This window comes from Sciurus vulgaris (assembly GCF_902686455.1).
Source record: "Sciurus vulgaris genome assembly, chromosome: 14".
Classification (NCBI taxonomy): domain Eukaryota; kingdom Metazoa; phylum Chordata; class Mammalia; order Rodentia; family Sciuridae; genus Sciurus; species Sciurus vulgaris.
The window spans coordinates 12,312,963-12,326,054 of record NC_136475.1 but is presented as its reverse complement, the minus strand read 5'-3'; the positions used below and the strand labels follow the sequence as shown (position 1 = coordinate 12,326,054).

Genomic DNA, 13,092 nt, shown 5'->3' with positions numbered 1-13,092 from the left:
TTCTTTTCTTCTCCTCTCCTTCTTCTCTTTTGTGGTACAGGAGATTGAACCCAGGAATGCTCAGAGCTACATCCCCAGCCCTTTTTATGTTTTTATTTTGAGATAGAGTCTTGCCAAGTTGCTGAGGCTGGCCTCAAACTTGTGATCCTCCTGCCTCAGCCTCCCAAGTTGCTGGGATTACAGGTGTGCACCACTGCAACTGGCTTGAATGTTTGATTCTTGATTCCTCTTTTGAAGTGAGAACTGATCAAGCTTGTGAGTCCAGCTCCCCCACATCAGGAGCCCTACCCTACACATGTGTGCCAGGGTATTCCACTCTTCCATGGCAGAGAGCCATCCCTGGGCCCCCTCCAGCTGTGGGGTGCGCCCTCTGAGCCTCCAACACCCTGTGCACATCCCCTTCTATGCAACATCAACAATCTACAATGTCACCTGTTCCCGGCTTTCCCAGCCAACCTGTCCCTGCAGAAGACGCTGAAAATGTACATTAGCATCTCATAATGCAAACGGTTAGGAGAACTCTTACCTAGAAAACTCAAGTTACCCCAGGAGACACTGACGGTGTGATATCTGAAGAGGAGAGGTCAGCATTGCCTAGAGTTGGTGACCAACACCACTGACTGCTGACTAAAGAACATCTAGGTGAAGTCAGTAGTATGTCTTTGGAACTTATCACTAACTTAAAGATAAATTCTGGCATTGCCTTAATTGTACGATTGGGAGGAAAGGGTGTGCCTATGGGAATGATGCGGGAGTGCTGGGCATCAGGGCAAAGTGAATTCCAAGTTCAAACAGGACCTGGGGGTAAATGTAGGCAAGGACCTCCACCATGCCCCCGGATAACAAGAAGACTTTCGGAGGGACAGAGCCCTGCCGCCCGGTCCCCATGGAGCAAGCGCAAGGCTCCAGGGCTCAGGCTGGGCGAGGGCTACTCACAGTGTTGGTGGCACCTGGCCAGGAGCTCCAGGTCGTCGATGTGGTAGTAGTCGTAGCCCGAGGTGCCCAGCACTTCAAAAGGCAGGTATCCTATGATGGGAGGGGCTCTGCAGGAGGACAGAGGGAAGTCCCCATCAGAGGAAACCCGCAGGATGCCACGCTGGCCGTGCCCCGCAAAGCCAGCCATTCAACATGCAGGGGACAGTGTGCACGTTTGTAGCCGCACGAGGTCTCCTTTCTCAAGAAGCAGGGGGAGAAAACAGCATTGCGCTGGTCAGCACCAGAGAGCCGGTGTTTTGCCACAGTCAGACACTCCATTTCCTTGGCATCCTCTGGCCCAAATAATTATCAAATTTATTTGCTATTGAATAATTAAAAACAGCTGTAGATTGGGGTGGCTCCGTGGTAGAATGAACAATGAAAGGGCAGGGGAGGGAGATTTCTAGTTCTTAAACCGTGAATAATGTTACAAAGGAAAGAAAAAAATTGGACCAAAGGATCAAAGGGGTGTTGGAAGTGAAGGGAGGGGAGGGTCTCTTCACCATCTGCTTCTGCCTTTCTGGAAACTGGAAGGGGACCATCCCAAAGATGCCCCAGGGCTGAGGCATCAACCTCTGTGATGGGGAAAGCCCGCCCCCTGCGCTGGGAACAAGGTTTCCTGTAGCCACCGAGCCTTCCAGCCACCCAGCAGGCTGGACTTTCCCCTCCCAAGGAGAACCTGGCTCAGGCAAACAACACTTGAAAAGGACCCAATCCAAATATGTTTCTCTCTTCACAAACCTGTGATCCAGAAATAAAAATTTCCATTCCAAGCTATGCCTTGAAGTAAATTCCTCTAAAGGTTCATCGACTATGCACATTTCCTGTGTTGGAAGGGAAAAAAAGAAAGAAAAGAAAAGAATGTTGCTTGGGGTGCCAGATGCTCACCCTAGGTTTGCTCCGAAGAAGTGCATGATGGGTAGCAGAAGTTAAGATCCTTGCAAGCCAGGCTCCAAGTCGGGTTGGACTGAAACTCGTCATCTGTAGCTAATTTCAGTATTAGCTGGTACTAAATTTATTTCACAAGCTGGGGAAAAACACCTAGGAGCCAAAATGTCACACCGCTCCCTCCCCATTATCTGGAAGTGTGGTAAACATGTGGAAATGGCTTTGCATCTGAATTTGAATGACTAATTTAGCTCAATATCGTTCCAGAGAGCGCTAGCGATTGTCAAGGAGAGAATAGAGGAAAACCTTCAACTTTGGGACTCTCAGTTCACTCCCACGTCTGCCCAGAGCGCTGATCCTGCTGACCAGGAAGGTGGGGAGATGGATGGAGCCGTCACTCAGCAGCTTTGTGGGCTGACTGGCACGTAATGCTGCCTTCAAACAAAATGCCTGGCAGGAAACGAGGGTCTGGGACGGGGCTAGGGTGGCGGGCGGGAGGCTCGGCATTCTGAATTTGTAGATGTTTCCAATCGGTTCTGTCCCATAAAGACGGTGACTGAGATACACCCAGAGGCGACCCAGTGGAACCGGCTCCACACAATGACCCCTCTGCTGGGGACTTGCCTTTAAGAACTGCGGTGTGGCCAGGCGGACAGTGGCGATGAAGCAGACCTCCTTCCCCAGTGATACGCGGCAGGGTCTGGAGAGTGCGTTGTCAAAGCCATTACAGGAGGGGCTAGGCACTGTGGGGACAAGTGGGGACACAGAGTTAGCCCTGTCTGGTGACACCGTCAGGTCCCACCTGGCACTCACTGGAAGCCTAGAGCCGCTTCTGGGCTGCGTGCCTGTGGGGTCCCGCAGTTCATCCATACAAACACCAGATGAGGTAGGCACCCCAGTTACCCCCACTGCACAGATGAGGGTACGGGGCGCCCGCTCAAAGCCAAGTAGCCTGCTGGAGGCAGCTGGGAGTGAGGCCTGGCTGGTAGCCACTGCCTCCCTGTCTCCCTGCACTTTTTGGGCTGGGAAGACCTATGGCGGCACGAGGGGCAGTCTCACGCTGCATCTGAGGTCTGAGTGTCCTCTCCGGCTGCTGCTGGAAGGGTGGGCTCCGAGTGGGTGATGTTCCGGATACGGACAGTCCCAGGGAGGTGAGTGGGTCTGAGAGGCACTCACACCCCTTCCCCGTCCTGGCACGGGCCATTCAAGAGCTTCTGCCCTCAAACTCACCCTTGGGAACATGGACTGATGCAGGGAGTGGGGACGGGCCATGGAGGTGACCTCAGGATTTAGGGCACTATAATTTGAATCTAAAATGTCCCTCAAAGGACTGTGTGTTAAAGGTTGGGCACTATTGGGAGGGGCTGGAGCCTTTAAGAGGTGGCAGGTCTTCTGGTGACTGGGCTCGTGCCTTTGAGGGGAATTATGGAACTCTGGTCTCTTTTGCTCTTCCTTTTGCTTCCAGCTATGAGCTCAGCAACTTTGCTCCACCACATCCCCTCTGCCATGATGAGTTGCTACACTATAGGCCTGAGAGCCATAGGGCCAAGGGACATCTAACTGAAACCTTTGAAACTGTGAGCCAAAATAAACCTTTTATCTTTTTAAATTGATATTTTCAGGTATTTTGTTATAGTAATGGAAACCTGGCTAACACATAGAGTCATCCCAGAAGTACACAGACAGTGCCCACGACAAACTTGCTAGTTCTGCAGCATTGCACAGCAACAAAATCTATTCTCATGTGTCTTGTGATTTATTCTCACAAGTCTGGAAGAGCGTTACTGCCCTCATTTTAGAAATAGGGAAACCAAGGCCCATAAAGGATGCATTAATTAATGAAGGTCACTTCCACAGTGGAAAGAATGAAGCAGGGATACCACCCCTATCTCCAGACGTTAGGTCTGGGGTCTCCTAGGAAAGAGAGGGGATGTTTCTAGGTTCATGACCACCATAGTGCTGGGACCAGGTGCCCAGGGCACCCTGGGAGACACCACCTTGTGTCAGAAGAGTCTTCCCTGGGAGGTTCCATACCCACTTTCAGAGTGTCTGTGGAGAACTGATGGACCTGGGGGTCAGAAAGATTCTTCTGTCTTTAGGTGGACTTTGCTAGTTGGGAAAAAGATCTTTGTTAAATGTGGGAAAAGCCAACTTAGCACACATGAAATTCTCAAATTCACTGAACACCTGGCTCCCCTAGAGATTTGGCATGGCTGCCTGGGCCCCTCCCAGACCAGCTAATTCAGAAACTCCGGGGTGAAGCCCAGGAATGGCCACTTTCTAAAGCTCCCCAAGTTTGTGCAACCAGGATTGAGGATCCCTAAAGCCGAGGCACTGCACTATCTTCTCTTTTTAAAATGTGATTGGATAGAGTGAGCCCTCTATAGCCGAGGGTTTCAAATCTGTGATTCAACCACCTGTGGATGAAAAATGTTTGAGAAACAGAATTGCGTGTGTCTTGCTCATGTATAGACTTCCTTCTTATCATTTCCTAAACAATACAGCACAACCATTATTCATGCAGCATTTACATTGTGTTAGGCATAAGTAATAGAGAGGTGACTTGAAGCATAAAGAAAATATGTATAAGGGGATACCTGCAAATACCAGGTCATTTTCTATAAGGGCCTTGGTCATCCTTGGATTTAGTATCTTTAGGGAGGTCTTGGAATCAATCCCCCATGGATTCTGAGGGACGACTATATAACCTGTACATTCTAACCTTGAAGATTTAGATACCATTATGCTTTTCAATGTAGCTAAGAACATACAGAGTATCAGAAAAGAATGCATTATAAAATGAAATCTATAAGATCTTCTTTGAAATTCAGCTTTCCAATCAATTTTTCTACTTTTATGAATTTATAGGTCTCAAAATGATTCTCTCATGTGGTCTTCTTGCCACTAACATGAACAAGTTCATTTTACCAAACATATTTTCTGAATTCATTCACATCAATACTAATAAATATCTCCAAACCTGAATATAAAGTGGGAAAAATAAAAAATAGTAATCTCTAGTGAGTTTACAGCTGTCACTCATTGGCTGAGACGATTGCAGATTCATTTGTAGGGTGAGCCAAGAAATTTATCAAGGGGAATGAGAACAATTCCACATCAAGGCGGGTTTGCAGATGTGAACATCTGTGTAATGAAAAAAAGACATCTAAACATTTCCCAGATGTGAAGCACTCTGCTTGAATCTAAGAGACATCACCCAGCCAGATAATGACCTCATAAAATTCTCCTGACTTTTTCAGATGATCAAGACCTTCCAAGCTAACTTCCGAGGACTTCCCAGGAATTTAAGAGGACGCCTCCTTAGTCTACCGCTCCATGATGCATCTTGGTTGACTGATGGTTGGTCTATTAAATTCAAGTGCTCTGTCAGTATAGGTTTTCCTTCTGATTTACTTTGAAGAGGAGGGGGGCAGGGACAGAAAAAGATCTTGGAAATGGGAACACCTGCCCAAGACTTGCTGCATCCTGTTCCTTCTTTAGGGGGTGCAGACTCAGACCAGGGCCATTAGGTAGACATTGTGCAGAACTTACAATTGGTCTGGCTTACAATTGGTCTCGTGTGGTTTATCTATTCTTTCATAACTTCAAAGGCTTTAAAGATAAAAATGCACTCCTAAAAGGGAAGTTTTGTTATTGCTTGTGGCCTGCACTTGATCATCTAGATATTTTACAGATGGGCTCAGAACTGAACAAATTTATTTTTTCCCAAACAAGTTTTTTTTTTTTTTTTTCCCAACCCAAATCATAAATGTCTTAGGGCTTGATCCAGAATGATAGTAAATCAAGGACAAATGTTCTAATAGAGGCCAAGGGAAAAACCTTGGGAAAACCAAGGGGAGGAGGCTACTCTAAACATTTCACCAGTTGAGTTTAAAATGACTTTTTACTCTCAGCATGAGCCCCCTTGCAGATTCCAGAGTCAGCAGAAGAGCCAACAGCTCCTGGGGACTTCCCAGTCATATTTAGCACTTAGAATAACTCTCTGGCACCTTCTATCCCATGGTAGTTTAAAGCCATTAATTAAGAATTCAATTAGTTGTTCAATTTAAGTAATAGAAAAACCAGATCTAATTACCACTGGCTTCCCTAGCCTCTCAGAAGGATTAGCCACTAAATGGAGGTGCAGCCCTGTTTTCTCTGATCTCTGACCACTCGTGATAGAAAAGTGATTCTTTCTTGCTATTTTCTTCCTCCTAGAGTCACCTTAGTCAAAGTTGATCTTACTTTTGCCAAAAGCTAAATAGATAGCCTCCCCCATGGTCGGAACTGGTCTTGCTCTGGTCTCCAGTCTGAGCAGATGTCCTGCCTAGAGCGGATGCGTAAGAGGCCTTTCCATCCCGCCTCCACACCAGGGCTTCAGGCTCAGTGGAGGGAGAAACCTTCAGACCCTTGCCAGTAACTAGTGCAGACCTTGGGATCCACAAGGTGTCTTCTCCTCCGCAGCTGAGCTGGGTCTGCTGGGCCGGCGCACTCTACTGCTGCGGGGTTGCCCACACAGCATGGCACTCAGGCAAGCTTGCTGCCCTCCTGAGGCACAAACACTGGTCAGGAGGTCTGGACAAGACAGCCACTGGGAATCACACGCAGCACTTGCACCCCATTGGGAAGTGACTTCCTGCTGGCGAGGACCCCGACATGCCGATTTTGGATCTTCGTATTAACATGATCCACAGATGAGTCAGTCCGGAACCATTCATGACAGTCTCCAATTTCAGACACCTGGGAAGAGTTTTGCCCTGGGCTGGTGTCCTTGAGACTCCAAAAATAAGAGTCCCAAGGTTCTCTGGAGACTCAGAGTCACTCACGTCTGTTTCTTCTGGAGGCACTGGAGGTGGGCTTCCAGGTCTGTCCCGTGACAAAGGTGAGCTCCCAAGTTTGTCACGATGCCTCAGGGGCAGGGAGACTGTGGGGGTCGAGATAACTTCTTTTTCAAAAGAGTTTAGGAAAGAGCGAGGAAGAAGCAGAGATGGGGAGCGTGAACGTTAGTTAAGGAATAGAAAGAAATGGACAAAGACGTTGCCCGGCTCACCACGCCATGGCGTCGGGCCTCAGAACAGTCTGGTGTTCAGAGAGGCCTGTTCATAATAGAGCAGCTGCAATGGTGAGAGTTCACAGGGGAAGTGACAGAAAGCTTTCTCAGCACTTCTTGGAACAAATGAAAAGCAAAGCTGATGGGCACCGGGAAGACCTGCTTTGCTCAAGGAAGAAAACAGTTCCTAAACCCCAAACGGCTCAGCACCTTGGGACTGTTGTTTTGGACTTCTGGAAGGAAAATCGTTTTCTGCGTATTCATGAGAAATCGTCTCCCATGAATGAAGTGCTGACTTCAGACTCTTCCTTTTCCTCTCCACAGTGTGTTTTGCTCAAGATCCTCTGAAGAGCCAGGGCCAGGGTTCTTGGGAGGGCCGGCGGAGCGCCCGGCCCACGTCGTGTCCTGGCCTTCCCTGCCTGGCAATGCCCGGCTCTACTCTCCCCTGGCCAGTTCTGCTGAGCAGAGGGCGAGGGAGGTGGGAGAAGGTGCGCCCTGCACCAGGAAGCTGGCTGGGGTTTCCAGTTCTCTGGGGTAAATACAAATTAAAGGGAGACTCTATGTCTCACTTAAATGATTCCTCTTTTTCCTGGTGTCCATGAACCAAATGGAGTATTTTAGGGGCCAGAAGTGTGGAATGGCGTTTCTAAGATACCCAGCAGACGGTTGGTGTGGACAGGGCCAAACTATTCACAAGTCCAGGAAAGCGAGCTTCCTACGGACCCTCGTTCCTGTCTTCCAGGTGGGTAGCCTGTGCGCGTCCTCGTCACGGTGATGAGATGGCTGGTGCCAGCGTTCCTCTCCTCGCGGACTAAGGCGAGCAGACAGATGTGGCTGATAAACCTACACCCATCCTCTGGCTCCATGTGAATATGGACCTTAAATGTCCATGCAGGACGATGCTCTTGGGTAACAATTTGTCCTTTGTCAGGATCTGATCTCCTCTGCAGTCCAATGGGCAGAAACGACAGGTGCTGCTTTGCTGGGTGGAGGGGACACTCTGTGTCCTTCTCTCAGGTACCTGTGATGGGCAGACCTGACACTCCATCTGCCCTGAAGCCACCCAAGCTCCCATTCATGCTCGTTCCCAGGGAGATCTGGCCTGTGTGCCCCTTGACCCCTTAACTGAACATCTCAATTAATTCAGTTCAAGGGAAAAAACACAAAAACAACCATTTCAAAGCCAAAAAATAAGGTAACCGACAGAAACTTTCAGAAGCTGAAAAGCCTCCGCTTGGGCCAGTCTTTCCGATCGGGTGGCGTGGCGAGAGGCAAGTGGGTGAAATGAGGGCAGGGAAACTTTTATCCTCTGGTGTGTGGTTTCTGGAAAGCCCGGGTGGAATGTTTGCTGAGGGTGACCTATTTGGAACCACACCAGCGACTTTTGAAACACTGCGTTCTGGATTTCAGTCAGACGCACATTTAAATCCAAGTCCGGGAGGAGCAAGGGTGCGGACCAAAGACTGTGTCATCTCTCAGGAGCTGGAACCTGCTTCCCAGGACCCTCCGCACGAAGGCTGTTCACTCGCCTCTGGAAATCACCCGGGGTTCTCTCATTCAGAGCCACAGGGCAGGGAGGCGGCGTGTGGAGTGAGGGCCTGAGGAAGGCCAGCGGGCTCCATGTTTAATCGGGGACGTAAAAGAGACGATAGTGCACGTGTCCAAAGGCACTTCCCTCTCTCTCTCCAAAAAAAAATCTGTTACAGGACAAACACAATCCAAAGAAAGGCTTTTTGCTTCAGTGGTGTTCTGGAAACAGAAGAAGACAAGGCTGCTGGACCAGAGGCCCACCATGACCCGGGCTCAGTGGCAGCCTTTGGCCAGGAGAAGGTGGCACACGGGCTCACCTATCCTATCCCAGACTTTCCAGAAGCTTTTCCCAGCTTTTCCTCAGGTGAACACTTCTGAGAAAGATGACTTCCTTTCCCACTTCCTGGTGTGTATTTCTTCACACTTACTAGCAATCTAGATGACTGAAGTGAGGGTCTGCCCTCCCTCGCCTCCTGCTCCACTGGGGGCATTGACAGTCCTGAGCAGTGACCGCCATGTGCAAATAATGAAGCAGGGGAAAATTCCATTTTGCTCTAGCGTCTGGGCCACTGTTGCTGTGCCAAAGGCAGCTAGGAGCTGGGGGAGGGCAGGGGGAATGCCCTCCAACTGGAGAGTGCAATCTCATTAGCAAGGGCAAAGGTGCTTCTGTCCCTCCCTTCCCTTAAACTCCCACCAAGAGCTCATTCACACTGGGTCCCAAGGCCAGCAGCCTTCAGGAGCCTGGAGCCGCTGAGAGAGCCAGCAAAGGGGTCACCAAAGCCTCACCCTTCCTCCCTGCTCTGGGACCTGCACGTTTCTTTATTCTTTATTTGTATTTTAAATGAACATGTAAGAATTGTACATATTAATGAGAAACTAAGTAATGTTTCCATCCACGTATCAGATGCACAGTGCTCAAGCCAAGGGACATCTCTCTGTAACTGTAGTATCATTTCCTAGAGGGAGAACCTCCTCCATCCCCTCTTCCGTGTTTTGAAACAGAGGGTCACCCTCCTCTGCAGCAGCAATGTTGCCACAGCTGATCTCTCTCTCCTGCCTGACCAGCGTTACACATTCCACTGCGGGCCCTGCGCCTGAGGGCCCGCAGCCCTCCGTTTACATCTGGAGACTCTTGTCTCCATAAAGCTCCTCTTAACTCTCGTTTGTACCACAGGCTCCAGACAGAAACTGCACTCTTGGTTTTGAATTTTCCACTTTCAATGCTGTCCCTGCCACAACAGTAACAGATAAAAAAAAAAAAAGTCACACATCATTTCTACACGTTCTTCCAAGCAAACACTCTCTCAACCTGAAGTGAAAATAAAGACTTGCTAGTTTAAAAAAAGCCCAGGTATTCAGAATGAAGCCTGCCTGTTCCTTGAAATCCTCTAAGAGGTGACAGATGACAGGATGCTTCAAATGATAGCTGGCAGTGTCTTAATGAGAGGTGTGGAAGTGTAAGCTCATGAAGGACACAACTGTTCCTCACCAGCCAATCACAGGTCGCTTCTTATTTAAGTGCGGACACCGTTGTCATGGGGACACGTGGGAACAGCATCCCATAATTTCCAGGTTCAGCACTCTGAGAGCCATGGTGTCTTTCCCGCTCTGTGCACCTGGTTGCTTAGGATATGCTGCTATTCTGGCTAAAGCATAGGGAGTGTTTTGAAAAAAAAATTATGGTAAAATGCACAGGGTATACAATTTTTTTTTTTTTTTTTTTGGTGCTGAGGACTAAACCCAGGCCCTCATTCATGGTATGTCTGTACTCCTGGCCACCATCCTGTTTTAAGTGTACACTTATGACTGGTGTATTTCTCTTAACATAAGGTCTTCAAGGTTAATTCACATTGTGTCATGAGTCAGAATGCCCTTCCTTTTTAAGGTTGAATAATATTCCATTATAAGGATATATCACAGTTTCTTTACCCATCACCCACTGATGGACACTGAGTGATTTCTATCTTCTGGCTATTGCAAATAAACATATATGAACATAAGTGCACAAATATCTCTTCAAGTCCCTGCTGTCACTTTGGGGTGTATACCCAGATATGGAATTGCTGGGTCCTATGATCATTCTATGTTTAATGTTAGAGTTAATGTTTCTATGTTTAATGTTTTGAGGAACCAGCATGCACATTTTAAGTAAATTCCAAACCACCACTACATTAACTCAACAGTGAAGTTGCCTGAAAGAAGTGCCATTGAAATCTCTAGTGACTGCCATTTGGTGTGTCACACTAGTCCAAGTCCACGAATCTTTGAACCTGAATCTCCAGTCCTTTCCAGCCACACATTCCTGGGTCTCGGATCTGCTGAACTGACTCTTTAGAGTCATGTCTGAGAATCTGTGTTTTTACAAGTTACTTTACCAAAGAACCACGGCACTGGTTGGGTGAATGTTGGGTTTCCTCATGGTGCCTCACAAGCTGGGTTCTTTAATTGAGCAACTCAGAAAACGACCCAGCAAGAGACGATTTACTTCTTCATATGGTCTTTAAAATATTCATCGCATGAAGTTTGGGCAGATCTTGCAGATGAATCGGATTAGGCATGGTCAGGCCTTGGCTTTGCTCGTATTGAGGGGTCCCTTTGGAAAGCAGACTCCACTGTCACATCCAACAGCTTGAGTCCTTAAAGTCCTGGATAGGACAAGCCCAGAAGGTCCTCTACGTCAGCCAGGGAGTCCACCGTCCAGGCAAAACCCTGGACGCTGCGCCTGAAAATCCCTCTAGCGGGATCACAGTATTCAGCATCGAGTTGAAGACTTTTTAAAAACATATATATTTATGCAAATAATATGCAACAAAGGATCATTTGAGGTTGAAGGAAAAAATCCTGGTTAGCCTGAGCATTAGGACTCAGTGCCATCTCTCTGGTGGCTCTAATGGGACGGGGGACTAATTTGGCTGGAGTAGCAGACCTCTGTGGGTCCAGAGTTAGACAACAGAACTAAACCAGCAAGAGTCAGCCCTGTCCCCATGGCCTGGGTCTCCCCACGCCCTCCCTCTCTGCTCTGCAGTTCATCCTCTGCCTTTGCTTTCCTTTGGTATTTTTTCCTTCGGCACTTCTCTCTCTCCCTCCTTCCCTGTCAACAGCTTTTCCGTCTCTGCTGTTCAATGCAGTCAGTCCTCCCAGAGTTACTTGTTTTGTGTTGAGTTTCGAGGCGTGCGGCCAATAAAATGCAGGCCTCTCTATGATTGGTCCATAATGAGACTCGGTTGCCGGATTTATGGCAGCAGGCCGGTCTTCCCACTTTGCTTGGGTCAAAAGTAAAAACGAGCATTCAGTCTAGTTTGGGGTTCCCATCTCTGCAGCCAGAGTTGGGACAATTAGTTATCTGAGAAATTTTGGAAAATACGACCTCAGGGATGGCTTCTCCTGCTCGATCGTTTACCCAGTGTAGACTGCTGTTCATGGTAAAATAGCCTCTTGACTGTGCATTTGGGCCACAGTGAGCACAAGACCCAGGAACCAGACCTTTTAAAGCACGCTCACAGCAGGACTGTAAAGGGGAGACGGAAATGCAGAAAGCAAGGTCACTAATCTCCTTGTCACAATGAAGTCCTGTCCCATGGATTCTGCAGGCGGCGCCTGTTCTTTATTAACCGTTAAGTTGTTTCTCTGCAGAGTTATTTCATCAACTTGCAAATAAATAAACAAATTGCATGCAATTTAGGGGGCCATTGTGCGCGGGCACAAGCAGGTGTGGGAATGTATTCTGGAACGGGAGAGAGCCCTGATGAGCACAGAAAATGCATCTTGGGAACAGAAAAATCGAAATGCAAATTCGAAAAGCACACATTTTTCCTCTTCCTCCCCCAGCGATTCTTAGGCGCTCATGTGCACGTTTGCATGATAAAAGACACTGTGGGCAATTATGGGACAATTAAAGCTTACCATTGTTGTAAGATCGAAAATTTCCTACAAATTTTATGTATTCATAAGTTGGAAATTCCTTTGGGTTCAAGCTGCCTCTGAGAAGGTGGCAGTAAAACTCTAAATCGTTGTCAGCTGGGCCGTTAAGGGAAGAAAAGAGAAAGGAAGATGCACATTACACAGATTCTAGACTAAACAAGTTGGGCTTGTGAATGCTCATGGGGTTTCATCTACCCGTGGCCAGCATACTTCTGTCCTTACGACTAACTCTCCAACGTGGCTTCTGACCTTTGCAGCACGGGGTTTTCTTACCATGGCTGGGGGTGTTCTGCACTCTCTACGTGGACCCAATTAGTCTTAATTTGCTTGCACATGTCTGGGGTCCTTGCGTCGGCATTGATTAGTTCCGGTTGTTTTCCTACGGTATATTAAAATCAAGCTGCTCATAGAGAGCTGCTCTCTTTAATTTAATCTTTTTGCTTTGCTTTGAAGTCAAATCAGATGTACGACAGGACAAATTATTCATGGAAAATGGACTGGGGCTTGAACAGACACAAGCATCGCCGCTACTGCGTGCGTTTTATATGCTTCATTAAGTGACGTGAGGTTCACGGGCACTGAGGCCAGGCTTCCACCCACGCTGCCAAATATTTGGGTAAAAACTTAAAAATTCCATCAAAATGCAAATGTATAAATAACCAGATGACAGTCTCAGGAAGGCAGACTTTCAGTTTTTGACCTAACTAGTCAAATACCAGTTGGTTATT

General features: G+C 47.9%; 1 protein-coding gene across 9 annotated transcripts in view; it reads right to left on the bottom strand.

Moving 5' to 3' along the window:
- NPAS2 (neuronal PAS domain protein 2) overlaps positions 1–13,092 on the bottom strand; it is a 154,238-nt gene that overhangs the window by 27,069 nt on the left and 114,077 nt on the right. For all 9 annotated transcript variants that reach the window (XM_079111005.1, XM_079111009.1, XM_079111008.1 and 6 more), the window contains 4 exons: positions 12,347–12,460; positions 2,488–2,606; positions 1,717–1,799; positions 937–1,043 (listed from right to left, as the gene is read on the bottom strand). In XM_079111005.1, coding sequence (XP_078967131.1) covers positions 937–1,043; positions 1,717–1,799; positions 2,488–2,606; positions 12,347–12,460 — 423 coding nt within the window. The remainder of the gene's footprint in view (positions 1–936; positions 1,044–1,716; positions 1,800–2,487; positions 2,607–12,346; positions 12,461–13,092) is intronic.